The 27,981-nt window shown below is 48.7% G+C and overlaps 6 protein-coding genes across 8 annotated transcripts; 4 read left to right on the forward strand and 2 right to left on the reverse strand.

Moving 5' to 3' along the window:
• Window positions 1-6,867: 6,867 nt before the first annotated feature.
• FOIG_10662 (uncharacterized protein) lies at window positions 6,868-10,118 on the forward strand. The gene has a single exon (XM_031211045.1). It carries the CDS (start codon window positions 8,319-8,321, stop codon window positions 9,471-9,473), a length of 1,155 nt encoding a protein of 384 aa, XP_031058978.1. The 5' UTR covers window positions 6,868-8,318; the 3' UTR covers window positions 9,474-10,118.
• Window positions 10,119-12,258: 2,140 nt separating this feature from the next.
• On the forward strand, window positions 12,259-12,645 carry FOIG_10663 (uncharacterized protein; the record flags this gene model as incomplete). The annotated part of the gene is made up of 1 exon (XM_031211046.1): window positions 12,259-12,645. One exon carries the CDS (start codon window positions 12,259-12,261, stop codon window positions 12,643-12,645), a length of 387 nt encoding a protein of 128 aa, XP_031058979.1.
• Window positions 12,646-12,827: 182 nt separating this feature from the next.
• On the forward strand, window positions 12,828-16,243 carry FOIG_10664 (uncharacterized protein; the record flags this gene model as incomplete). Its single annotated transcript, XM_031211047.1, has 10 exons — window positions 12,828-12,884; window positions 12,982-14,201; window positions 14,260-14,420; window positions 14,471-14,501; window positions 14,551-14,721; window positions 14,771-15,101; window positions 15,155-15,280; window positions 15,374-15,518; window positions 15,564-15,766; window positions 15,815-16,243. The coding sequence occupies 10 exons, from the start codon at window positions 12,828-12,830 to the stop codon at window positions 16,241-16,243; spliced, it is 2,874 nt and encodes a 957-aa protein (XP_031058980.1).
• A 2,181-nt stretch (window positions 16,244-18,424) lies between these two features.
• Window positions 18,425-21,139, forward strand: FOIG_10665 (uncharacterized protein; the record flags this gene model as incomplete). Of its 2 annotated transcripts, XM_031211048.1 has the most annotated exons (4): window positions 18,425-18,769; window positions 18,817-19,737; window positions 19,787-19,834; window positions 19,887-21,139. In XM_031211048.1, the coding sequence occupies 4 exons, from the start codon at window positions 18,538-18,540 to the stop codon at window positions 20,075-20,077; spliced, it is 1,392 nt and encodes a 463-aa protein (XP_031058981.1). In that variant the 3' UTR covers window positions 20,078-21,139. The 2 variants fall into 2 exon arrangements, with proteins under 2 accessions (XP_031058981.1, XP_031058982.1); XM_031211049.1 differs by having other exon boundaries at window positions 18,538-18,769; window positions 18,817-19,834; window positions 19,887-20,301.
• FOIG_10666 (uncharacterized protein) lies at window positions 20,351-20,941 on the reverse strand (the record flags this gene model as incomplete). The annotated part of the gene is made up of 1 exon (XM_031211050.1): window positions 20,351-20,941. The coding sequence occupies one exon, from the start codon at window positions 20,939-20,941 to the stop codon at window positions 20,351-20,353; it is 591 nt and encodes a 196-aa protein (XP_031058983.1).
• A 63-nt stretch (window positions 21,140-21,202) lies between the features above and the next one.
• On the reverse strand, window positions 21,203-26,051 carry FOIG_10667 (zinc finger protein ADR1; the record flags this gene model as incomplete). Of its 2 annotated transcripts, none has more annotated exons than XM_031211051.1 (2): window positions 25,508-26,051; window positions 21,203-25,386 (listed from the first exon to the last, which is right to left on the reverse strand). In XM_031211051.1, the coding sequence occupies exons 1-2, from the start codon at window positions 25,623-25,625 to the stop codon at window positions 21,995-21,997; spliced, it is 3,510 nt and encodes a 1,169-aa protein (XP_031058984.1). In that variant the 5' UTR covers window positions 25,626-26,051. The 2 variants fall into 2 exon arrangements, with proteins under 2 accessions (XP_031058984.1, XP_031058985.1); XM_031211052.1 differs by having other exon boundaries at window positions 21,995-25,371; window positions 25,508-26,048.
• Window positions 26,052-27,981: the final 1,930 nt, after the last annotated feature.

A 27,981-nucleotide genomic window follows, 5' to 3' on the forward strand; every position in this document is an offset into this window, starting at 1 on the left:
AGTCTTGGTCGTGGGAAATCAACTCAAAATTGGAGTCTGGCTACTGGTTCCTCGCCATCGTGGTAATTTTGTCCGAGTGGGCTAAGAATTTAAGCGTCATACAGCGCATACGAGATCTTGGATTCCGCGCTAAAACTACTGGTCCCTGAGCTCATTTAGTTAGTTCCGGAGAGCTCGATTTCGAGGGATTGCCTTTTTAAGTAAGACTCCCCGATCATTGGGTCATTGTGCAGCTGCTACGAAACGTTGATTATCAGCCTTATTCTTCTCTCTTGTCAGCTGATTCAAACATTGAATGTCAGGCATCTTGATGAAATTCTGATTGATATCAGATCATTTCGCAGAAATAATCCGAATAATTTATCCTCTTATTCACCTGCTCTGAGACTCTGACGTGGGTGAAATACTTGAGCGTCGGTTTCATGCTAGAACAAGAGAGGTATCTTAACACAATTGCACCTCTTTAATCACCAAACCGATCACTTATATCTTGTGCACCTCACGCTTTCAATGCCAACCTTTGATGATCAAACCCCTCTTTTTCGACGTTGACTTCTAGTTGTCTATTGTGTCGTTCTAGCAAATGCTCACGCTATCTGGCATCTGCAGTGGCTTAACCTACACCATTCTGTTTGAGTCTCAATATTGTATTGTCAGCAATGCCTACTGTATTTTCTCCTGGTTCACCATAAGGACCCTACTCTGCATGAAGTTGAGGAATAATAAGTATCTCGTGGTACACGTCGTGTGTATCATAAATATATAGGGAAATATAGTGTGTCCAAATGGATTTATGCCGGCTCAATTTAGCGGCAATTGTCAAAAGTGCAATGATTGCTCGACATATATGGGAAATTTTGTCGACGATGTGAAGTAATATGCTCGATATGTATTCCTACTAGAGAAAGAAATAATATTATTGATATCGTGAATGCCTCTGACGGCATTGGGAGGCCTGCTCAAGATCCATAGGAATAACGCTTACACCTACCATTGCTTGACATAGAGGCCAGAGTATTTATGAGAGGCACCTGAGTCATGTCTGATTTCGTATAATGACAAGGCTAATGAATAGAGCTCCCATATATATGTGAGGGAATACATTGTCTATCCACAAGGCATGAACATATACGTTCTTGTGCCCTGGGCCTACCAGTGTACAACTACGGATAACGAGCTATTGTAGTTACCCTGTAGATAAACTTGGTACAACGGGTGCATCGTCATCACGCGAGACTAAACTTGAATCTTAGCCTTTGCAATCTAAATCTCCGATGAGACCGAGCCTTTTAATAAACAGTGCAGTCCTTATAGGAAGAAAGAATAAAGAACACTCAAGATAAAAGTCAAAACGCAGACTGAGTAGGCTGTTGGAAGCTGTGCTGTACTCGTATATGAGCAAGGCTTGAAAGTGAAGCTGAGGAGACTTGATGAGGGCTGAAAAGAAACAACACCCAGCAAATATTCAAATAAAACTATACATATGACAAAGTTTCAAATAATAAGTAGCAAAGACTGAATAGAAGTGTTAGACATCAAGCCCTTTTTGAATAATGAGTTAATGGCCTCATAGGTTGAGGCGCCTGCTCAGCCCAACCTTCCCAGATCATCATGTTCTTAAACAAAGCCAAAGCCCAATAAGATCCAGGGTGTTTGGAATCAGTCACAGTAAAACAGTCACAGGAAAGCGGTGGCTGTGTCATCATCCCATGAAATTGGTCTGATAACTAGATAATATCAATGAGTGACTCTGGAGTGACTGTCGAGAACTTCAACGTTCAAGAATGCGGGCCTGCCTAGACTCCCCAACTATTCAAGGAGAGTTTTTGAGCCCCAGTACCCGAAAGCGAACCAAAACGGGGTTTTAAAACTGTCTGGTACGCTCCTCGGCATCTTACCACGTTTTGTCCCTTGTAAGAAACCACAGACGTTGGTGCTGCCCATCACACCCTTCTGCATATGACTCAGAAATTGGCTCGCCCCAAGCCAGTCATGCAAGAAACGATCAAAATGTTTGATGTGCAGCATGGGTCAAGTCTATCACTATCATAGGTCATGTCTTCCAACAGGGAAGCAAGATGATGGCTACAGATATCCTTGTCTACAACATAAGCGTCGTTGGCAGGATGTCAAAGCGGAACATAACCCACAACGCATGAAACATGGGCTGTCTTCACCAAAGCCTCGTTTTGATGCAAGACCCCGAAATCGGCTATCGTCAACCGAGCTCGACAGGCCGGGATCCCGGCCAACATCTCGAGTCGCTCCAGGCATCGGGGACGTCGGGGCCTCGGGAGCCACCATATCCACCGCGGCAGTTGCGACTACAGGTTAAACTCTCAAGGTGACATCCAGGGCTCTTCATGTTCCGTGCGATGATTTTCCGTGAAACCTTGATCGTTGTTAGAGTCGCAAGCAAGGGCTCGCTCGATCGATGAAACTTGGGATGCTCAAGGAATCAACTGCCAGTTGCGAGTCAAGGGAGGGGGGATTCGACTAACGAGATAGTGCCATCTCAGATCGATTTGAGCCAAAGCAACTAATGCATACTTTCGAGGTGACAAGTTTGATACCAGGGGTTTTCAGAGCCCGAAACTCCAATCACCAACTCTAAAATACCTTGAATCCCTACCAAGACCTAGGTATCCCTGCAAGTTTGGTCATTGCTTCTCCGGCAGCACAGACGTCAGCTGGGGCTGGTGCAAAGACACGAGAAATTATCAAAATTTAAGACTCGAGGGTAAGGCTGCACTTGAAACAGCAAGAGGTGTCCAAGCGTACAGAGTACATTGAAGCAGGCAAGCATCCGTGCATGTAGATCATCAAGGTTAAGCTCCCTGTCGAGATCCTTGAGCCTCTGATCAAGAGCCCGAGAGTATGTACCCTTGACTTCCTTGATATCTGGGTTTCAACCGGGTACTGAGCCCGCTGAGGTTATGATTCGTCGGGCCAGGATAAATCATGTTGGTGGAACACATCCGTGACCGTCAAGGCGCTTCATTCCGAATGTTTTGATCCTATGTTCAGGAGATGGGGCCTCTCCCTCTCCCAACAGGTCCTAAAATCCACTCAACTGCTAAGCGACAATCGTCAGTGGACAGCCTGGTTTATCTCTTTTTGAATGTTTGCATATTCAGCCGTGGATCCGATATGTCACCCTGTCTGATGCATTGCACCAACCAGAGACTTGACTGGTGACACAAGCCGCGGCGACTCACTACGGCTAGATTCAAGGAAGACTGGCTTGGCGACCAAGATATAACTCATCGCGAAGAACTCCCTTTTCCATAAAACTGGTGTGGAGAGGACTTTGCGCTTTGACAATCGAGGCCCACTTGTCGCCATGTCGTTGAGTTATATCCGTGTTTGTGTCACCCATGAGATGGGAATAAGCTGTTCATTAGCGTAACTGCCGAATAAAACGGCCGTTGCTAAATGTGAAAGTCAGGCCATGTACTGTACCCTGGATCGTGGATGCACTGAGGTGCTTAGACGTGATCCAAAATAAACGCCTCAAGGAAAACTACATCCGACAAAACTATGAGTGCCTGGCCTGGCCTGGCCTGGGTCTTCTGCTATCAAGGGCATTAAGCCTGATGCCGCCTGGCTACTTTTGGCTTGGCCATCTTCACTAATCGGACTATCTGAAAATGGCCCAGATCTGGATCTCGCCAGTTAATTGGACTCTTCAAATTGCCTAATAGAGACAGATCTGCTAAGGAGATCGCGAACAAAAAATAACCACTGGGATGAATGTGATTGACGGTGACATTTGCTACGAATAGCGAGATACAAGATACCGGTTAACGTGCTGGAGTTTGCATGCTGTCTAGCAACGGGGAAAACTGTTTCTTGGTGTGTGATTGCGTCAAGAAGACACTTCCGATACGTAAATATGTAGTAGTCTGCAGCGACTAAGAATCACATGCGAAAGTCGCAGCCACTTGCTATCGTATCTCTGTGATCAAGTACCGTACCCAAAGAGTCTCTGGGGTGGATTTCACGTAACGGTTTGTTGACAAGGGCTAGCCAGGTAGCGCAGATCAGTAGGTTTAACCATCTTTGGAGGGCAATCGGTGTTGCTATGTTGGAGTACTTTTGGCTAGAGTCAGAGCATTCCACTGTGCAAGCAACTTCCTTGCAAAACTGCCTTGGATTATCCATATTCGTAAAGAGTCGACGAGGATACTGCTTTGTTTATCCATTAGCCTGCGTGCGTAGTGTTGCCTGAGGATGGCTGAACCCGTACCCAAAACAGCGTCCAGGCTAAGAAGATGGTTGGTGATCAGATCACGCCTCTCATCGTCCTGTGGCGCGAGCTGCATGTGCATCTAACAGTGCAGCCTCTAGCCTCTCGCCAATAATCGATTTCCTGAGGGTGTGATGTCAAAGACATCGAGTCCACGCAAGAGATGACAGGTGCCATTTTACTACCAGGGCACGGTGGTTAGCACAACACTCACCAGTCCATCAAAACCTTGTCGAGGAGGGGTTGTCGTTGCGCCAATCCCCTGTCCGTAGAGACAGCCAGGAACCACCCTCTTCAGGAACGTCTCGAACTGTGGATGGCACAATGGGAGAGAATTTCGAGGTTCACACCCTGTCTGCCTCAAGCACGAGATCCGTGCGCACATCCAGAAGTGCAAGTCTTGTTGTCTCTCTCCACACTCTCGGGAATATCCCTCTGAGATAGCTCAACGCTCCTTAATAAACTAGGGTCTTGATCAATCCACAAAGCTTAGCTAGAAATTCATGGAAAGAGAGGACACGTTTCTCTAGCAGATGCAAGCTGACTGGACACAGCTGTGGAGATGCAATGGTCGGAACCCTTGGGATGGCAGCATGGTAAGAAATCGCTTATGTCTGCAGAAGAGGCTACGAAGAAAAGCCCCCTCACCTGAAGAATTCGTCACAATATTATCCTTATGATGAACGGTTTACGGGCTCCCTACCTTGAGGAGTTCTCCCGGCCGGGAAACTCGGACCCACCAGGTAATCCATACCAGCCCTACGGAGAATAACCGTGCGGTGGGATGTTGCAATAACGATACGTATGATCTTGGCTTTGAACCAGTTCCAGTCCGGTCCCCTGGAACTATTGCTAGGTGCAATCCAGGGTCGGTTTCATGTCCAGAACAGCCACATAGCGTGGATGCCACGGGGTGTTGTTGTGCACAGGCAGATGGGCTTGCGAACTTTGTCTTCTCCAAGAGTTGCAGACTACTACTGTAGGTTTAACTAAACCGTTGTCGATTGCCTCTCCGATGCATTGCGGATCATTTCCCCGTCAACTCAGCCTGGCTTGACGTTGCATCCTGGAGCGGGGTTGGGGAGCAGGAGCTTATGCCCGACAGTGGCAGAGCCAATATCTGTAGCGCAGTATTCGTAGCTGATGGAGGGATCGCTGAAGCGGCATCACATAGCCGTATCCTCCAGTGTACAGTTCGCTCGATGGTGGTTGCTGGCCAAGCTAAGGAAATTGATGCTCTTGGCTTAGTTTCCCATGATTAGCTGAGACTAAAGTGTAATTAGCGGCTCTTCAACCTTGGGTTGCCAGTCAACTCTCTCCGTCGGCGCCCTCCGATCACAGTTTGTGATGTTCTGAAGAAAGATTTCTCTCCACTTGCGGAGCAAAACAACATCCATCCTAGGATGGAAATCTTTGCGGGCGCCTGTCGATCCGGGAATACGAAGTGGGCTTTGAGCCAGGAGCCCGGTTAGCCTATTATGAATGCTTCATCTCAGTGTAAAGTACTTACCGCGAAGGTCTGGTATTGCATACACAGTATCGAACAATAGCGCAGGAAACAGAGACTGCAGAGCTGCGCCTTAGCAAACCAAGGCAAAAGCAGACCAATTTCCGAGGAGAACTTCGTTCATTCAATGGGAAAAGCTTGATGATGTTGCACTCGCTTACTTCGTAAAATATGGGTGTGGTCAGCCCATCTTAACTTGTGGCTACCTGAAATGCAAGAGCCACCAGAAAACGAATGAGTTGCCTCTTGATCGCATTCACTCGTTTCTTCTCGAGACCTGGCATCTTTCTCTTGACTGTTCCATTCCTGTATGTAAAGTCCTGCCCAGTGTCCGAGCTTCAAAGGCTCATAAGGCGTGCGTGCGTTGTTGTCTGCCAGGAATCTGTTGGCCAAATGGAGAGAGACATGCAAGGCTTTGTCGATAAAGTGAAACGGGGGTCGAGGAGCTGTAGCAGAGGTTCAACGGTCACACGGTTTCCAGGAACTCGGCAAACCTTGAATACTGTGGCTCACTGAGGACACAAGGTCTCGACTCAAGAGCGCCAAAAGCGCCAAAAGCGCCACCAACGATCAACCTTGATCCTCGTTATGCATGCACCTTGCTGCTAGGCGGACGGTGGCGCCAGTACCGTAATGAACTGCCCAAACACATTCATGATCAATTGGGAAGCGAGCTTATCGAAATTCAGGATCACTAGCCACCCATGAAATCTGGCATCGAGGCTCCAATGCACGAAGCAGTCAGTTATCAGGATCGGCAGTACTGAGTACAGCCCTTGCAGATATGCCCAAGCAACGTCAGTTGCATCAGGGACCAAATTGTGCTGTCGACTGGTATCTAATCGTTTATACACCCGCACCTGGTGGACATTCAGCTGTAATGCTATCTTCGACCCCATCAGCTTGACGATACCAACCCCGCAGATGCTTCATCAAGTCTCACATCAATCATTGCACGTAACTGAGCCACAGGCTTATTTTGCGCCATGCCGAACATGTCTTAACTTACCTTCAATCTGATGCTTTAGTTCATCGCTGCCGTCGGAAAGCTTATTGATCATCTCACCCACTGGTTCGTTGCTCAGGATGAGCTAAGAAGATCTGTTCATATCCTGCTAGTATTGAAGTTCCTGATCAGTTTGGCCTGAGCTTAGTCCCTTGTCTAGCCCCAAAGTTCGCCCATCTCGGATGCAGGAAGACATGGGCCGGGCCTGGGGTCCATGTAGCTTGCCAAGGATCAAGCTTTCTTTCCGATGTAGTGTTGCTTTCGTTCGTGAGTCTTCGGCCGAGTTGTCGTGACCTAACATCCAGGCCGCTTGGGCTCGGCCGCTGTCGGCTTGCTATGCAATGCGAACATCCTTCGACTATCGCCATGAAAGTATTGCATAAGCAGCGATCGTCTTTTAGGCTTGTTGGCGTGAATGAGTCTAGATCAATCATACTCGGCAATTGGCTTACGACGCTGGGCCAGCCGCTTCTTTAAACAGATGTTAGAACAACCCTCGGAATTCACCGTTTCCTCTCAGTTTGATAAGTGCCACACCAGCTGGAGAATAGGTATTGCCACATCAAGACTTGAACCTTTGATGTTTTCCCTTTCAATTTGAAATGGGTTTACCAGGTCCAGAATATGCAGATAATGTGGCTTCTGATGGTGGCCGAAACTATTGAGACCTGGCCAAGTGTCGTCTGAAGGAAATACTAGCATCTCTTCCAGGAGTATGGGAATTTAAACGCCACCGTGCCTGCTTCCAGGTACAACGGTTTGCAGACTTCCGTACTTAGTTCGAAGCCCATTCAATTCCGGACGAAATGCGACGGATGACAAGAGTCTTAGGCACATCACAACATGTGTCCCCCGTTAGCCATGAGACTTGATTGATGTGTTATTACGCGAGGGCGTCCAAGTCAATGCACATTCTCCAGACCTGTAGGAAGCTGTTGCAGACTCGGCATCTCTGAGGAGACATGGACTAAGAGTACCATCCGAGAGGAGTCCGGACCAATAAGATGGAAGGCATCTGAGGGCTTGAGGGGCTTGTTGTTGGCCCTAGCATGCCGCAGCAGCAATGGAAGGCGTTGTCTAAAGCTCTTCCACTTTGATCGAAAGTCTATTTTCCCCTCACGGCCTTGCCTGGATTATGCCGTCCTCTGCTTGAGCACTAATCAGGTGTGCTGGTATAATGTGGCTGCACTGGGGTGAGAGCTGCCGTGCATATTTGATGGACCTGGTTCCCTGGAGGAGTGTTGAGTACAACGTACTGTTTCGTAAGACCTAGAGTAAAGACGTTCGGATTATACCTATCATATATTGAGTGAACACCCCCCCGTCCTTCAGTCGCCATTCCCTTATTCCCCTCCTCTTTGATCTCTTTATGTCAATTCGGAAAACAAAGTATTGTTCTTTGCCTTGCTGTATCAGCAGCTAAATCCAATTGACCAAAGACTGACCAACCATTCAACTCTTATTTCGACCTTTGACGTTTCCGTCTCAACTCTGCCGAGCAGCCCGATATAAGAATCAACTGCAATCTGTTCGACCGGACAGACTACAAGACTCCAATGGCTGCCTTTGTACACTCTTATCCTCACCATATGGAACCTCCATTTGGAAATCCCATGAACATTATGACCGCAACCCCATCACCAGGATATATCATGACCCCTTCTCCATATTGTACTAGAACACCATCGCCCACATGTCGAGGAAACATGGGATACCAGCCTGTCCCTGCACAAGTTCAAGACCCTTCCTTCTTTGAAGAGGCCATAGGTGGTTCTCCTCGCCCACAAGAACTGGCACTTGGCTTTATGCAAGCACCATTCCAGTATAACCCAGCATCCAATGCACCCAATGGCCCTTTTCCTTCTTTGGCTACATTGCCAAGTAGCGAGATCGAGCAAAAGCCTGCCCGTCGGGCTCGAAATCGAAAACCGTCCCAGTTAAGCATCATCACCCCCAAAGAAGATAGTGGCCCCAGAGCTGTGCCCAGTTCCCCAAAGCAGAAGAAGCGCGGCCGCAAGCCCAAAGGAGGAGCCAAGGAGTCGGGGAAGTTTCATCAGGAGATTGAGCTTGATGAGGACGACCTTCCTAAGGACCCTCGACGTCGACGTATTCTTGAACGCAACAGGATAGCCGCGACCAAGTGTCGTCTTCGGAAACGAGACGAAGCATCTGCCCTTGCTTCCCAGGAACAAGCCATGGAAGACCAGAACCGATATCTTTCCTCATGCTTTGACTCATTGACAGCTGAGATATATCACCTGAAAACGCAATTGCTGCAACACACAGACTGCAACTGTGTACTGATTCAGAAATATATCGCCAATGAAGCCAAGAAGACAGTTGATGGCCTGCTTTCTTGTTCATCGGCCTTCCAGCCCGACAATGACCCCATGAGCCCATATCGTCGAGGTTCATGCCATAGCGGCACCAGCCCCACTGAATCCCTGGGTGTGCCTACTCCGGAGTTTGAAGGAGTCTCGCCAGCCTGGTCACAGCCTTTCCAAACAGGTCATGCCTCATCATCAGAGGTTGGAGAGGAAATCTTCGAGATGCCAATGAACCCTTACAACAAAGGGTCAATCCAGCTGCATAGTCAACCGCTCACCAGCATGACACCACTTCATCATCCCGAATCCGAGGTATATGTCGGTATGGGACCTCCACCCCAGCATGTGGATGTTATCAGTTGGAATCCTTCATGGGGATTTTAGTAACGAGGCTATGATCCTGTACCGCCGCGTTGGGCATTACGATCTTGTAGCTTGATTGAGATTTTCGAAAGCGGACTGAGGCAAAAGCTATTTTGTATATACGAGCATGGGTGAAGGCGTTTTTGGCTTGAGAGTGACATGTTGTGAGCGTTCTGTATCAAGGGAGGTTAGCCAATATGTTTTTATATTATCCAGCAATCCAGAAGTTAAGATCAACTGGTTTCTCATCGAAATGCAAAGAGGGGTGAGCTCTTACTTAACAGCCGAACCAGCTGGCCGTGATCTGCTTGTCGTGCTTATCCTCTTATGTTTTCAAAGCTCAATGGCCCGAGGCACTCATCCTCCTTCAGTGTACACCGTCGTAGTATATCCATTGCTTGCTGAACTCATGGTAAATGAGGCAATGGCTATTAGGTGATGCAGACGTGTCCCACTAAGTTCCGAGCTTCATTGGAGTTTTCACAGATTAGAGCGTTGTGAGCGTGTCAAATGCCTAAATACGAGGTGGATCGCTGTTGTTCCAGATCGAAGAGTGTGGGGTGATCCCAGATCTCATGTTTCCCCTGCAGCTAATCGAACGTCTGCATTAGAGCATGCCGAATGTGGTGATGGCATCGGAGTGACCCACTAGGTTGATGGGCCAAATTCTCAATCGCCACCTTGAACCTGCACGTAATTGTATTGAATGAGGAGATTCATGTCAATATCGTTGGAGAGCAGGGCTGAGGATAATGGGCTGATGGAAAATGCTCAACGCCAAGCTTAACTAAGTCGGATGAATACAAAATGAATTCCATGTCCACCCAATTTCTACCACTGGGGTGCCTGAAATGACGAACAGACTTTTAGTGATCAGTGTTGTCTGCATGTAGTCGCAGAACAGATGGTTGCAGTGTTGTGAATTCAGATCCATCTGTTTTGATTTGGTCCGGCTCGACACAGACAAAGCATGGTACGATACTTGAGGTCTCGCAGTGCAATCGCATAGCTCCGGAGAAAGCTAAGATGTTGCGGCAGTGATACGGCTAGACAAGAAAGTGCGCAACGCTCTGAGCCCGGGTCCGGCGGTATGAATTGGCAGGAGGTTATAGAGAAATCCGCAGACACATGACCAAGTTGTTGTAGTGCATCTTGAGCCTGGGTTGAGCCTCAGCTAGGACTGGGGCTGTAGCAGGGGGGCAATGCGGGTTGTTGGAGATCTCCCCAGCGGTCGGTAATTCAGCGGTGACAGCATCACGTTCCCTTGTAACATCGCTGCTGACCGTAAACCAGGGGTTCCATTCCGCGAGGCGATCCCAAGTCGTTGAAGACTGGCTATACACCAATCAGCCTTTGCAAGGCGCACGAGCCGGTGAAGATGGCCAGACTGGAGTGGGTATGGCCCATAAGGATAGCTTCGTAACGACTAATGTACCCTTGTCGCAAGTTAAGGAAGTATGCCCCTTTGAGAAGTTGAGCCACATCGAATTTTGCCCTGAATATATTTCAAGCTGGACGATTCTGCAAACGCTAGGATTCCTTCTTTCAAACTCTTTACCTGCAAGTCGGCATTCGAAAAGCTTCTCAGTTCCGCGAAAAATCGAATTGGAGTTGCCCTCGACTTCCCAAATTTAGCAGACACTCTGACAGGCATCATCATATAAGGTATTCATTACCTCACGGCGTGAAAATTCCTCGACGCCTCAGCAATAAACATCCACTGGGCCTCTTCAACAAATATCGAGGCACCAGTGCTGTTAGATGCCGCTCTGAAGTTTCTCTTGAGGCCGGGCTTCAATAACAAGCGCATCAGTCGGGGGAGGTTTTAGGCGAAGTAAAAATCGTCAAGCTCGTCAGAGCAAAGCGCCTATCATCCACATCCCCTTGTCGAAAGCAGACATCACCATTGTGTCCTCGTGACTCAATTGATTGCAAGGAAAGCATTGGAAATACATGCCTCATCGTACGTTGTCACCGAAAGAATTGGTCGGATTTCGCTTCAGATTTACCGACGATTGAATGAGCGCGTGAGGAAGAAGACTTTTTCACCGCTGACGACTACCTCACCTCACCTGAGGTTAAAGTGTCTTGTACTACCCGAGCCACAGACGGGACGGAACAGGCCAACCTGGAATATCCGACCGCGCATCGCACCTTCCCGCATACCAGACAGACCAAGACATTTTGGTAATCGCAAGCAGCTGACTTGCCTAATTGATTGTACCTTGTTCAGGTAACTCGAGGAAGGAAAGAAGCAGCCCAGTGCGAACGCAAACGCGCAGGAGAGATCCCGTTTGTTACGTCCCACCGCATTTTTGTGATACTCAACTCTTGGCCTTAAACTGAACTTCTGCATCCTCAAATTCTCCTTCAACGCCGGTTCCCGCTATCAGTATTACACCACGGTTACGACCGGTGAGTGCAATCTTTGCTACGGCGGATCGAGAGGTTACCCTTTTCCCCATTTCTTGTCATTCGCTTTCCCCCCAAGGGTACTTCATACACTCTTTCTTGGCCGCTTCCTGCATACCTTATCTTGCTCTCAAGTTGCCAGCTTCGCCACTTAATTGGAATCCCGCTCATTGTTTCAGTCGACTTTATCTGGAATCTTCAGAGCTTCATCTTCCTGATCGATGCAGATGCTCGATCCAAACTTAGCCACTATGGCGGCCAACTCACCCGCGGAAACCGCCTTGGTGATCCTGTACTACTTGTACCCAGCTATCGTTTTCATCTACTTTTTCTTCGCCTCACTCGTTTCGGCCTGTACAGTACACTCTCCTGACAAAGATGAGCGAAAGAAGAAATGTCCCAACCGACGGTTGACACTCGTCTTCTACCTCTTGTGCATCCTGACATACACTACCCAGTTGTTGCTGCTTGGGGCTCGGGCGGTCCTCTCACAGAACTGGGCCAACAGAAGATCACATCATCATTGGACATCTGGCTTGCATTCTGGCGTTCGGGATCCAACTCAGTCGCTGCCTCGACACTGAAGAGGGCCCCTTCTATCCTTTCATCGGGTCTTGGTCGCTTGGCCTGTCTTTTGATATTGCAATCACTGTACTGTCTGCTATTTCGGGATTGTTCTCCCCATTCGATATCTTCAGCATCCTTGCAAGCGTTAGCATCAGCATTCGTTGCCTGTCTTTCATATCACTCGCTAGTTTGTTCGCTGCTGGCTTTTCTGTAAAATTGAAATCCGATGAAGAGCAGGAACCATTGTTACCCAAAGTTACAACTACATCACCTGATAGTCCGACTAGTCGGGAATCTGGATATGGATCGACACTCCAGGCCGAGGAAGAAGAAGAAGAAGAAGAAGAGGCTCCGGAGTATAGTTGGGAACGCCGAGAGAGAGAGGCCAAAGAGGCTATGAAGAAGAGGCTCGAGGAAGGTGGGAACTGGTTTGAGTACGCCAAAGGCTTCAAGGTAAGTGAAGAATACTTGCACATATTCACCAACTGAGCTCCCAACTAATACCACTGCTTGTAACTGTGTAAGGGTCATTGCGCTGACTCATGACAAGATTCTTTTTCCATACGTCTGGCCTGTCGGTAATATTGGCCTGCAACTTCGTGCTGCGGCCGTGTGCCTATGCCTGTTCGCATCCAATGCTCTTCACCTACTCATCCCTCGCCAGACAGGCATTATCATGGACAGCCTGAATGGTTTCGGTAACAGCAATCCGTGGGTTTCGGTTCTTGTATTTGCTGCCCTCCGCTTAGCTGCTTCTGAGTCGGGTATCGAGCTTGTGCGTCAATGGCTCTGGGTTCCTGTTAAGTACTATTCCCACGACGCATTGACACGAGCAGCCTACTCGCACATGATGCATCTTTCAGCAGATTTCCACGACTCAAAAAGCTCATCAGATATGATGATGGCGATCTATGGGGGCAGTGCGGTTTCCAATGTTATTGAGAATGTCTTGCTCTATGCTGTGCCCATGCTCATTGATATGGGGGTGGCTATTGTCTACCTTTCTATCACCTTTGGCCCCTACGAAGGACTTATTACCGTGGCTACCGGTGTCTTCTTCCTTCTTATTGCCAGCAAACTTGTTGCTAACTCCAAAACTGCAAGCCGCAATCGTGTCAATGCACTATATGAAGAACACTATGTGCGCCAGTCTGGCTTCCTTGGGTGGCAGACAGTTAGCGCATTCAATCAGATCGGTTACGAAGACAATCGACACGCCAATGCAGTCACAAATCGTTGGCTTAGAGAGCAGCAATATGTGCTTGGGTGGTATATCTCAATCGGATTTCAAACCCTGGTCCTGACATCTGGTCTTCTCGCGAGCGCATTTCTGGCAGTATACCGTATCAGAGCAGGTCACGCAACATCTGGACAATTTGCAATGCTTTTGATGTATTGGGCGCAATTGACATCACCGCTTCAGTTCTTTGCGAAGTTGGGAAAGAACGTCAGCGATGATTTCATCGATGCCGAGCGCCTGCTGGACATCATGAGAACTCAGCCATCAGTTGAAAATCAGAAGGGAGCTAGACCGTTGAAGTTCGTAGCTGGGGAGGTCGATTTTGAACGAGTTTCTTTCAGTTATGACAAGAAGAAGGGCATCATCAAGAATGTCAGCTTCCATGTTCCTGCTGGCCAGACAGTCGCTTTCGTAGGCGCCACAGGAGCAGGAAAATCTACACTCATCAAACTCCTTGATCGGTTTTACGATGTGGGCGATGGCCGTATTTGCATCGATGGTCAAGACATACGAGATGTTGATCTGTTCAGGTAAGACCTTATCCTAACTAATGGTCACTTAACACTTAGCACTAACACAACTAACTAGTCTTCGCGATCGAATTGGAGTCGTTCCTCAGAATCCAATTCTGTTTGACGACACGATTATGAACAATGTACGATATGGAAGGATAACCGCGACCGATGAGGAAGTGTTTGAAGCATGTCAAGCCGCTTGCATTCATGATAAGATCAAAGGCTTCACCCATGGTATGGGAACAGCTCTGAGTTACCTATCAAACAATTGCTAACTTTAACAGGATACAAGACACGGGTTGGAGAGCGCGGCGTGTAAGCGAACCTTGGATATTACTATAGAATTCTACGCTGACTTATGTAGGAAACTGTCTGGCGGTGAGCTTCAGCGAATTGCAATTGCTCGAGCAATGTTGAAGAAGCCGGACATTGTTCTGCTCGATGAAGCCACCAGTGCGGTTGACACGGATACAGAACAACAGATTCAGATATCTTTCAAGAGGCTGTGCCAGGGCCGAACCACGTTCATCGTCGCGTAAGTTTATCGCATGTCAGTGTCTTTCAGATTATGCTAATTCACAAAGCCACCGTCTTTCAACGATTATGAACGCAGACCGGATTATTGTAGTTGAAAATGGCGAGATACTTGAGCAGGGGAACCATGACGAATTAATCGTGGCTGGTGGGAGATACGCCGATCTCTGGTCAAAGCAGGTCTTTGTGCGAACCAAGGAGGAAGACGCTGATGTCTCGGCTGGCCAAGCAGGATTTGTTAACGACCTATCCTCAGAGCAGACCAGAACCGAACTATCAAAAGTCAACAAGCCGACAACAGCAACCAACGAACAACCGAAGTCATCTGAAGCCAGAGCCAGCGCAGAGGATGATACCGTTACCCAAGGTCGCAAGCAAGAGGTAGTTTCAGCCGAAGATAAATAGTCTTTGGTGATTCTAACCTTTACTTGCAGGGAACCCGGTTGAATCCAGTTGCCGCTACATTTACTCCTCGCAGGTTGGCCAAGATCAGGAAATCCATGGAGACTAGGACTTCTGAGGCATCGACCAGCTCTGCCGCTCAAGACGGACTGATAAATGTAAGCTCACAAACGAGCCGACAGTGGTCTGACGAGGTTGCCGAACAAGATGAGAAGACTTTGAAGACGACAGCCGTGACTGGCCGGCCATAGGAGGGTCGAACCATTACGAGTAGCGGCGACACTACAACGCCAGCTACGGACTCCAGCGAGAGAAGGAGAGCATTTATTGCAGCCGTTGGCCGTGCTCTGAAAAAAAAACAAGCGAAACAATTTGACGAAGCAAAAGCCTTGGAGCGTAAGCACAATGTACCAAGTTCCTGTACTCTACTGACTCTTCTAGCTTTGGTCAAAGATGGAGATGAAGCTGAAGGGGAGACGAAGAAACGAGACGTGGCAGAGAGTCAGACTTTTGAATATAAGCTGCCGTACTATTCTCGTCGTGCCCAGTCGAAGAGCGAACCATCTCAAGCATCTCAGGGCTCCGATGGAGCCGACGTGGACAATGAGCTCCTCCTGTCGTCGACAGGGAAGCAGATGTCTCCAGTAAGTGACAAGTAAATATGTTATGGTCATTGTATCTGATATAAGAAGCATCGTCGAGTTACACTGCCTCCTATGAAGACGAGTACAGGATCCCAAATTCCTGTTGCCACCGAGCACAACCAAGCGCTTTCTTCAGCTTCCCGGGCGGTGAAGGTTCAAGATAGCACCATCGATCGATGCTCCGACAAACAAAGCGCTGAACAAAAAGCGCAACCTACCATGCCAGGTAGAAGCGCGACATGCTTATCATCAAATTATACAGATCCACAAGGCGAAGATGGTGTGACTGCGGGAACAAACACCACTGACGGTGTCAAGCACGGCAGCAATGAAATCTCGGAACCCAGAGAGAACCCCATCAGTTCCACCCCACGTCGTCGTGGTCGCGGTGGTCGACGAGGACGACCCCCTTGGTACCGTGGCCGACGTGGCAGAGGAAGCTATCGAGGAAGCCCACAGGGCAGACAAGCAGCATGAAGCGCGCTGCCACATTTATAATGTCGCGTTATAGAAATAATCATGACATGACAAATCCATGACAGAGGTACAAAGGAGAACAATGAGCCAGAAGAGGAGGTTCATGTACCAGCATTACGAGTCCATGACTACCCACGAAGTAACAGCAATGCTTTGAGAGAGTGGTATTCAGTTAGTTAAGTGTTGCCTCAAGATAGACATAGATAAGGCGTTTATGCCATCAACTACATATCTCAGACTTACTCTCCGTTAGCCAAATAAAGTGACGAGGAGGGGTTCAATGACTGGCATGAGAATATATAAAGCACCTAGAGAATGGTTAAGATCCTGCAAAATCGCAAGTCCACCAGCGTTCGAGGTTGTTGATTATCAATATATCCATACGACTACCTAGGTGAAGTTAAAGTGATAAATCGGGCGCATATATGGAGGCACGAACACGACTCTGGCGTTCCGAAGGTATCAAAACGTCTAACTTTATTTTCTCATTAGAAAGCTATTTTGAGCCCTTTCTATTTATATATGCATAGGTGTATATGGATCAATGGAGTTCTCATTTCTCGGGCTCAAGCCATAGTTCCATTGGTAGGCGACCGAGAAATCGTATTAACTCAGCTACCACATTTTCAACTCTCCCAAATATATACCTGGCGTCACCCCGCAAACTCACCCCATCGCATATCTTTTGAGCTACATGATTAAATCAGTACGATCATCTTGAATCAATACTACTACTCACAAGATTCCAGATCCTCGGCCAGGTGCCCAAGCTGTGACAGAATTGTCGATCTAGTATAATCCTGGCTACGAAGCTTGTAGTCCAAAGATATCGTAGATGTTGGATGGCGATTCGCTCCGTTACTTATACCCCATCTATAAAAGTCTTGACGGGCTTTGAGGCATCTTCTCGCGAAGGCAAGGACTGTTTGACTGTAGCGGGTTGATGTCTTATCCCACTTTCAACTGCATCGAAATGGGCGATACATTCGGAGAAGAGATTATAGATATCGGGGGTATTCGTGTTCAAGGCCATTGTCACGGTAATTTATAATGTGCTGTGAAATTGGTCAAGTCGTGCAAAAGAAGGAGAGTATACTTTACCCCTGAGATTTGGCCCGTTTTAAAGGCACAGAATGAAAGTAAAGCGGCATTGCTGCTGGTGATGTTGTTGTTGGTCACTGTCGAGTACAGTAGGGCGAGAAAAGCTTTGTCATGGTGTTACCATTTGTGTGACCCCGTCAATGAGGTTTGTGGTGATTATGGAGACTCGGTATAAGTTAATGGCCTACGATCGTTACTCTCATTAAAGCGAGGGGGCCTAAGAGGGAGCAGAGGAAGAGGCACGACAGCAATCCAATGAATTAGATACAACTATTTGGGACCGAATACAGTTGGCCTGGCTGAGTGGTTCTTCACTCCTACTCTCATCTCAGGATAAGGCATTGTCACGGAGGTGATAAAGAAAAGCAACCTCAGTTGAAGAGGGGTGAAGTTTGGGCAGGACTGTTTCTAGTATTGACTGGTACTCGGTATCATGAGAAGTTCGAGGCTCTTGTAAGAACACATCGGTGTCTCGATTAAGCTGCTGTGCCAATGATGGTGCGTATCACAAACTCACCTCGTAATCACTGATAGCTTACCGAGGGGAAGCAAGACAAGGGAACCCTTCTCCAAGAGGTTCAACTGGCTATGAGTCACCTCTGAGCAGCTTATATATAAATGAAACATTTAATGATACGATGATGAGACTTGGCATGGGTTTAAGCTTATTACACTCATCATGGAAACGTCCTCCACCACCTGAGAACTAGAGGAGTAACTCACACCGAAGCCGCAACACAATGAATGACCCTATCAGTAGTCTTAGCAACGCAACCTCATGCAAAAGTTGCCATATCCTTTCCCCCAGAAGACTCGGCGACTCCACAAGTTCCGGTCCCGCAACGCCACTGACCATGTTCTCACCGACAATGAGAGCATCTTTCGCTTAAGCCATAAATCGCATGTAATATGAGATCTTATCAAGTGCCCCTCCATCGGTACCCAGTTCCGATCCGGTCGAGGAGGTCCGTAGGGCGTGGTTTCGACGCTAGAAACTGCCATGAGCGGAGTCCAGATGCAGTCTATTTTCCTAATTAGTTGCTAGTTTAGTCTTGTTTGTTTTGTGTAAGTGACTGGTAAAAGAGAGAAAAGATTTAACGTGGCGGGACCACTTCCGTATAATTCTTATATGCATGCTACATCTGACACTCTTCACTTTTTGATAAGGCAAAGGAAATTGAATTTTATTCAAGATGAAAGTCATGGTTGATTCAACACAACAGGAGCCAAATGTTCAACGGAATAGTTCTCAAGAGAATACCAACTGGGCGGCATTCGGTCTTGATCCCATCACAGCCACAGTGTCGAACATCAACCCAGACGCTGAAGCACAACCTGACGCAGACTCGAGACAAGATGTCGAAAAGACAGTCAGTGCATGGATCTGCGTCCTTGGATCTTTTCTAACTTTGATACCTACATTCGGTAAGTCGGCCACTCCAACAGTAGAACAATGACTGACTTAGGAAAAGGCTTCATGAACTCGTTGGGTACAGTCCAAACATATCTAAGCATGAACCAACTCCACGACTACAGCGAAGGCGAAGTTGGATGGATCAGCGGCCTATTTCTCTTCCTCTCGCTCATTCTGAACGTCCAAGTCGGTCCGATGGTCGATGTCCATGGGCCCAATGTCATCGGTCCTGTTGGAGCAGTTCTTTATGTGGCCATGTTTCTCCTCATGGCCGAATGTCGCAACTACTGGCACTTCATGCTCTGCCTGGGAGTATTCGGGAGTATCGGCGCTGCTATGACAATGGTTGTAGCCATCGCCATCGTGGGAAAGCTGTTTGTCCGCAAGCGAGGTCTCGCGATGGGTATTACACTTGCAGGATCGTCCATCGGCGCTGTCATATTCCCTATCATTCTACGGTCAACGTATCCCAATCTCGGCTGGCAATGGTCAATGCGAATCATGGCGTTTATATCAGCAGGTCTTCTCCTCCCCGCCATTCTCTGCTTCACCGCCTTCAACAAGATCTACAAATCATCAACAAATGGCCAACCCACCCCCAAGAGCTCAACACTCAACTTCACTGCCTTTCAATCACCCGCATTCTGTTTTGTTACAGCCGGTATCTTCATGTTTGAGTTTGTCATCTTCAGTATCTCGGGTCTTCTACCGTCCATTTCTACTCGGGTCGGCTTCACTGCCGAGAATGGATATACTCTTCTTTCTATTGTTGGGGCGGCGAGCACATTCGGCCGAATCATTCCCGGAGTCATTGGCGACAAGTATGGGCACTTCAATGTTCTACTTGCTACTTTGGTGTTTACTGTCATCTTTATGGGGGCTCTGCTTGTTCCGTTTGGTACCAGGTCAGCCACTGCTCTGTACGCCTGGTCTGCTATCTGGGGATTTGGGTCTGGGTCTTTTCTCTCCATTACTCCAGGTAGGTACCTTAAGCATCATTGATATATGAACAGGCTAATGAATAAAAGTCTGTATGGGCAAAACATGTGAAGCCAAGGACTATGGTCGATATTATGGCGAGTCTACCCTCTTATAGTCAACTTCGACTGTAGCTAACCACTGCTCCAGGCATGATGAACTTTGTCACCGCCTTCGCACTGCTCATCGCTCTCCCTACAAGTGGTGCCATGCTCGAGAACATGGGCCCTCAAGCTCTGGCTGGTCTCTTCACTGGCATGACTGCTGTTGGAGGAGCTTGCTACTTTGCAGCCCGAGCTCTTCTCATTGGGAGGTGGCTGTCTCCCAAGACTATCATTTAATTTCAAAGAGTACCTGAATACGTCTCATTATTTGCAAATCTGAACTTGACTAAATTGGGTGTGGTTGGTCTCTTTTATGGGAGTTTGGGTTATGACATATGGAGATTGGAAAATATACCTAATCCGGCGCTGGATGAGATAAAGGAAAATGGGTATTAAGGAGTTTCAAGATTGTACTGAGTTATTACTTTACTCTAATAGTAATATGATCCCATAATCACCGAACAATGCAAGAGCCTTTCAGCACATAAAGAGGAGCAGCGTATCATATCATCACCGCCCCTTGTCGTCTCTCCTCATGGCAAACCCTTTCTCAATCAACCTCACCATCAATCCATTCGTCAGTGGGATCTCCCTCTCCCCCATCTTCTGCCCCTTAACCTCGTCCTCCGTCGCCCAAACATAATCCTGATGCTCCTTCGGATCCAGCTTGACCTCAGCTGTATCCTCAACATCAACCTCAAAGCTAAACTTGCAAAAGAACCTCTTCCCCGTTCTATTCGTAAAAACAGCTCCAGGTTTTCCATTTGGCCCATCAGGAATAACACGTCGAATGTGTCGCAGTCTCAGACCTGCCTCCTCCCAAAGCTCACGCACACAACCGTACAGAACAGTTTCGTCTTCGTCGTCACAAGCACCGCCTGGAATCTCCCATTTGTTAGGCATACTATCGTCTGGTGCTCTTTGGAGAAGGAGAATGCGGTTGGAGGTGTCGAAGACGAGGGCGCCGGTTGCGAGCGAGTCCCATGTTTTGTCGTGAGTTTTCAGCCACTCGCGGTGATTGACGTTCCATTCTGCGACAGACTCGTCGAAAGTGAAGTTTAACTCTGGGGGGGAGAGTTTCGTTTCTGGTTTGTCCGTCATTTTGTGTTGCTGTGTGTGAAGTTGAAGTTGAAGTTGAAGAGATGAGAATAAGATGATGCTGCGACTGAGAAATGCCCCGGTATTGGACCTGCTTGTTGACGCTAATGCCTCACCTCACTCACTCACTCATAAACAAGCTATCGCCATAATGTTTCATGTCTGCCTAATATCCATACCCAGGCAACAATAAAAGTCAAGTGGCTCATTTCAATTTTCCAGTTCGCAAGACAATCTCTTACACGAGTGTTTATGTGATAATTTGTTTTAAAAGGCCAGGCTAGCCTCTCATCTCATATCACTTACTCGCTCACTCAAACCAAGACACAGACAATCCAATCATACACACTTTTTATTTTACTCTAACATCTCGAGGCTACAGAGCCAACTGGGTAAGGTACATGAGAGGCAGCCATCCGTAGGTACATGTACGAGTCCTGCGATCAAACCCGTTGAGACATCCACTTTTCCCAGCATGTACTTCTTATCGCTATTGCCTCCCTCCCCAGAGCTTCCAGCACATTCCGTGAACCTCGCCCTCGGGTGACATTCTCCTTGTTGAAGTTTGAATGTTGTTATGACGCGTGTGTGTGAGCCGACAACGATCGCTGCGTGTCCTTTCAATCACCAGTCCTTCCAGCGACTTCATGTCCATGTGCGACCACGGCACTACCATGTGCAATTCGTGCCAATCCCTACCAATCCTTCACGATAAAGCAAGCAAAGCTTATAATACGCAAGCTTCCAATACCAACTGTGGCGATATCGGAGCTGCTGACAAGACAGCCACCAAACGCCCCTGACGCTAAACTGACAGATCATACGAATAACAAAGCCCAGAAACAAAATTTTGCAAGTAGAAACAAAGCATAGACTTTTGTGTACGATGCTCACATGAAAGATCTCATGATGCGTAAAGCCGTTGCTCGAGTTTGCTGTAAATCATAAACAAATATCGCTTCATGTCCTTCCATGCATCTCAACGTGATTCGTGAGTGCTGATACTCGGTTTGAAGGAAACAAAACTGTAAAGATGCTCTTTTCCTACATCTGGTCTTATACGTGTGCGTTTTGCTGGGGCATGATGGACCTCTCAGCCCGTGTTCGCATGAAGTTTGCATGAGATTCCAGGCATCGAGCTTTGAGTCGTGTCACTGGCCACACTGCAGCCTTATCAAGCATCAATGCAGTGATTCGGAGTAGCTTGGAAGCGTAGCCGTTGTGCCCACCCATGTCCAGGTTAGCTTCCTGGCCGTTCATGCCATTGACAAGCTCCATGTTCATCTTCATCTCTGCTGACGATAGCACTTCTTGGACTTTGCCCAGCAGCTTTACATCTTCTTCCTCCAGAAGCATGATGGCAGGAACCTCGGAGAGATTGACTTGATCCTGACCAAGAATTCCCAAGTAGCAGCCAACACGATCCTGCAACGTCGCAATCCACTCTGCAAGAACCTGGGCGCAGTCGAATGCACACATGGCAGACTGAAGAGGAAGTTCCCTACTTGTGAAGTCGGCAAAGGTCACACCGAGCTTATCCGACATGGCGAGGGAGTCGGCGGCATAGAAAGCTGCCTTCCGAAGATGCTTTTCCCTGCGAGATGTAGTGTGACTCGACATACTAGAGGATGCTGGCCGTAGAGGAAGCGTAGTATTGGAGAAATCCATCGATGACGTCTGTGTCGCAGGCGTTTCCACGAATCCTGAGCCATTGATTGAGTTATCCGAAGGTTCGGCACTGCCAGACTCAGAATTCGAGATCGGTGATTGCTCAGCATGCTGAACGATCTCATTTCCCCGAGAAAGCTCCTCAGCCATCCCGTCCCAATCCCTTTGCCAAAACCTCTCTTTTGAGCGTGAAAGGTTGACGAAAAGCCGAATATACGCCAAATCGAGCAGAGGGATCGCGTCAGCTGACAGAGGGCCTTGACCAAAAGGGTTGGGACGTTCTACACTGTGATGAGGGTTGCTTGCCCAGGCCGCCTGCCACGCCTTCAGGGCAGGCTCGATGTGCCGATGCATCTTCTCTGTCTCTTCATTTGTCCAGATTTTGTTGTGATGTCTTTGTCGTGTTTCCCAGATGTAGTTGTGCAGTGCGTTGATAAGTATCAGAGATCCGAATGTGCTGGGTCGAAGAGGTGCACTCATCGGGTCGCTTCCATCGGTGTCAAACTGTCCACCAAAAGAGAATTGATGCTGTTTCTCATTGACATGAAGGAGGTCACCCAATGCATCGTGAAATGTCATCCGGTTGTGGTTTGCAGCCTCGGCTCCACCGCGTGAGTGGAAGACTGCGCTCGTCTCAGCTGAGAATAACTCTTCATCGCAAGGGAGGTCCAGGTAAATTTCTGAATTTGTCAACGCAGGTGTGTGGTTGTAGGCGGAAACCAAGAGGCTGGAAAGTATAAACACAGCGTATAAAGTTCGCTTCCGCTCTTCTCCAGACTTCCACCGCAGCCACTCTGCTTGATCAGGCTCCAGATTCGTGTTCCAGTTTCGGTCATCACTCATCTGAACATCCTGACCGTCAGAGGCGTTGGGGCGATTGGGTCGCAAGAGGTCAGCTGCTTGTGCGAGGCTGACCAAGGCGGCGCAATGCGTCGAAGCGATGTCACTGGCGGTCTTGTCGCCACAGTTATGGCCATATACAACATTTAGAAGCATGGCTTGCACAAGCCACACGGGAGTGTGAGCGCCGCCGTCATTGTTATGGTCAGTTGGGGTACTTCGGCGGATATCTGCTTTTCGGACATCGGCTTTTCGACGTTCCTCAAGGTAAAAAAAGATCATTTTCTTGGCCATTTCAAACAGCTCTCGGGATTGGACAGTATCCATCTCGTAGAGCGCGCCAATAGCGGCCATGGACAATATCAGACAACCACTACCACCTACACCTGGACGACTATTGGCAGAGATGGGCATATCGAAGGACAAAGTAGGAAGATGAAGAAAAGGCAAATGGGGGTGGAAGTATGCTAGATAGGCACCGACATATCGCTGAAGGTCCTGAGTACTGGGCAGATTAGCTGCTTGGGACGAGACGGCATTGCCGGCAGACTGGGAAAGTGGCGACTGGGGTGATCCTTGAGAAGTAAAAGAATGTTTACGACCCCCAAAGGGTAGGCACTGGGACAGGATGTTCACGATGGCATGCCGGGTAGCATCTGTAATGGTGGTCACTGGCGAAGCGCCGTGGTTGCCCCCATTTAGAGAAGATGGCGTCTCCGGGCCGGCGTTGAAGCCAAGGGTCTGGTTAATGTTTTGGGTGCCGAGTCCCGTCACAACAGAGGGACTCAATGAGCTCAGCGAGGGTGGAGGCGTAGAGAAGTAAGGGTCATTCATCTTTTGAGTAGCTGGCTGAGGTGATAACGGTGCTCCGCTAAGGAGATCCGGAAAGACTGTGCCATTCATTTCCATCGCAAAAGGGTTCGTGGGCATCTGTGGAGGGGCCATCACAGATGTCGGCCACATGGTACTGGTCCCAGCCGGCGCGGGATGATTCGACCCATCCAACATAACATCGCTAATCCCACTCTGACTCGTCGTGCTGATTGCGGACGGACTCGATCCATCATCAATCACATTTTCGTTCGCAAATGACATCTGTTGCTCAAAACCAGTCAACCAGTCAACGGGGTCGTCGAACTGGGGGTTCGTAGACATGTCGTTCATCGAGTGCCCAAAGGGTGAGTTTTCCATATTCATCACCTGCGGTGAGTCGCTGTAATGGAGATTGTTTGGGTTTACTGTCGTGGCTGTCCCAAAGAGCATGGTGTCGAAATCGAACTCGTTGAAGGACATCGGGGCCGTCCTGAGAGGGTTAACATAGTCGAGATTACTAAAGGCTCCTGTTTCCAGCTTAGGGATGCCAGGATGCATAGCTCGTTGACCCATAGCAGCGGACATGCCACCATAGAGAGGATCCATGGTGTGGACTGGAAAGCCAGCGAGGCTGGGGTGTCTACTATGACCATGAACAGGCCCACGAGCCACGGAGGCATTGGCAGAGGCAGTGGCCATACTGAGAGCCATTGTGTCGATATGGCCAAGGGTGTTGGCTCGGGGTCGCATGGTGTTTGAGGCATTTGAAGCCGGAGCGGCAGCGGCAACTGCGTTGGCTCCAGCGACGCTGTTCTTTCGGGCACGGCTCTGACCAGGAGCGACACCGGTTGTGGACTCACGACGATTACGAGGACGGGAGGACGGGGTCGAAGTCTGGTGCAGCTTTTGCTGGTGACGCAGCAGAAGGTCACGGCGAGCAAAACATCTTGAGCACTCGGGACACTCAAAGGGTTTCTCCTTGGTGTGGGAGCGTTCGTGTCGCTTGAGATGTTCCAATCGGGCGAACGAACGCTGGCAAGTGCCGCAGACGTGAGGACGTGGCTTGTCCGTCTTTGCGGGAGGGAAATTATTAGCAGGCGCTTTTGTGTTGACTGTGATAGTAGATGCTACGAGTGTTAGCATGTATAAATCGAAGTTTTGTATCCAAGGTCTTGTTGCGGCAACGGTGCGGGTCGAGTCGAGCTCAGAAACACGAGGGGCAATGCCGGCGAAGGCGGGATAGCTCACCAGTATCGTCAGTGGTGGAGGGCGCGACGGTGCCAGCGGCGGCGGTGGTTGTCGGTGCGGGAGCGGTCATGGCGAGATTGGGGCGCGAGACTCTAATGCCAGAGTCGTTTATCACCATGGCAGGTCGGATCGTTCAGATTCGCATTCGCGAGGGTCGAAGGACGAAGATTTTGGACCTGTCGTGCTCGCAGAAGCAGAAAGTGTTTCGTCGCGGGGCACAAGGTTGGGCGAGAGTTGAGTGCGATAGGATGGATGGCGGGGAGGTTTCGGTGGGCGGCGGGCGCGGTTCGTCACTCTTTGGTGGGGGGAGGGGAGATAAGTAAGGTAGATAAATCTAGAGAGAGGGAGAGATGTTTAGATTGAATGAAATGAGCGTTCTATAAACGATGAGGGCATATTCTTCTGTTTGTATAGAGAGAAGAAAAAATGAAGCAATTCAGATCGTCGTTCAGAACATACAGGCGAAGCAGCAACCGCTTGAGGAAAGTGAAAGAGAAAGAGAGTTGGAGGCACTGGCGGCAAGTGCAGTGGAAGAAGGAAGGTTGGCGCCGAAAAAGGGCCCAGGCAAGGATACCTGAACCTGACGACGGATGGGCGACGCAGGACGCAGGAGCAGCCCAGAGCAGGAGCACGGTGTGCGTGATACTGTGCACGCTCTTGTTGAATCAGAATTGGCAAGGGACCTTGGACCTTTGGACCTTCCCTGTTCTTTGCTCCTGGGGGTGTGGCTCCAGTTGCGTTTGCGTTGCCGTTATGGAGCGCTAAGGTAGGCTAGACTAGGTTCCCTGGGGCGCATCAAGTTCCCGTCGTTCGCTCGGAGTAAAGAAGAGAGACGGGACAGCCAGATTTGCAGACTGTATCAAGAGTGAGAGAGATTTCGAGCAGTATAGATAGCAAAAGCAAATGGTATGGTGATCACGGAAAGTTGGCTCTAAATAAAGAGCTACTCCTACCAGCTCCTTCTTAATGTGAAATTCGGTTTTCATGACACGTCCACTTAACGCATCTCGGCTGAGGCTGTGAAGAAGCTCTTCTATCCACCTCATCATCCTCCTCTCAACTCATCCAATTGCTCAAATATTAAAACTCGGATTCGACGCCCGAAAGGCTGTCACCACTCGCCTCAACTGCGTCATCCTAGGACCTAGGTTCAAGCTGTATCGACCATCATCCAATGTGTTTCCTTGGGCCAGTTGAGGCTCATAGATGCTCCAATCGTGGATGGGTGGATACCTACGTGTACAAAGTTAGTCGTCCTTCTTTTACCCTTCGTGCGTCTGTCTCGTGATGGTGGGATGCTTTGATTTCACACCTTATACACCGTAGGCCTTGTTCATTAGGAAGCTTCCTCATTGACTTCATGACCGCCTTCTCAGACTCTATGCTTAAAACTCTGGTAACGAAAGGCACAGCAGCAACTCTATTCAGTGCAGATTTGTTACTTCACGCGGCAAATGTGCTGTGAGTCTGTACTTCCCGAGGCACGGCTAGATATGGATGACTGGGCAAGCCGGTCAATTGACTGACTGGTCTGGCTTACAAGGGGTACCAGATATTCCAGGATCTTTGTAGAGTTTACCACCTTCAAGTTTTACTCTTAAACTACTTTGCTGTCAAGAACTTTCTATCTAGAAGTTATAGCTCCTTCTGATGCAGAGCTCAGAAACTCTCAGATTGCAAAGCATGAATACCCGGATCGCGCTGCCCAGCGCCTTGCCACGGCATTTGGCGCTCTGCGCCAGTATCTACGTCTGCAAACTACAGTACAGTACAACGAGGTAGGTGATGGCTGCGCCAGGGCTGAAAGTTCAACTGACCGAGTATGTACTGTGCATCTCCGGGCTGTAGGAACTGCATACGCATATTGGAGTTTGGAATCGGGTGTACTCGAAATAGCTACTGGGGTGTGATGAATGACGATTGTATTGCAGCATCCCGAATGCAGAACAACCAACGCCTGCATGTAACGTTCGAATTCAATTCATGCGCTGAATTGAAAGGGACTCGGAGGGAGAGGAAGTACCCTTGAACGTTCTCCCGGGCTGTTTTTGAGGTCTAAGATACGAGTGGCCACGGCTTTTTAGATCCATCGGTAGCTCGCTTTGACACTGGAGCCGTCTCTACTAGCGTCATTGGCACGGCCTAACTTTGGTTCGAAACCTCCAAAAGATAATTAATATTTATCGAGGACCGTTTCCGGTTGATGCTTGCTTGTTTGTCTGTTTGTTATCTCTACCAACCTCGCTCTCTCCATAACTATTGTTCGTATCCTGGCGCTTAATCTTGCTGGAACATGACGATGAGCCAGGTCTAGAAACACCAGCGTAGGATTGGTCCAGCAGCTTCCTAGTCGCTCTCTGTTCTGCAGAGCTCCCAATTGGGGAATCTCATTGTGTCTACAAGCCACGCCCAGAGGCAACAACATCATTCAGATATGGAGCTTCTGCTGGTGTTATTATTATTATTATTATTCA

The sequence above is a fragment of the Fusarium odoratissimum genome (assembly GCF_000260195.1).
Source record: "Fusarium odoratissimum NRRL 54006 unplaced genomic scaffold supercont1.19, whole genome shotgun sequence".
NCBI classification, from domain to species: Eukaryota; Fungi; Ascomycota; class Sordariomycetes; order Hypocreales; family Nectriaceae; genus Fusarium; species Fusarium odoratissimum.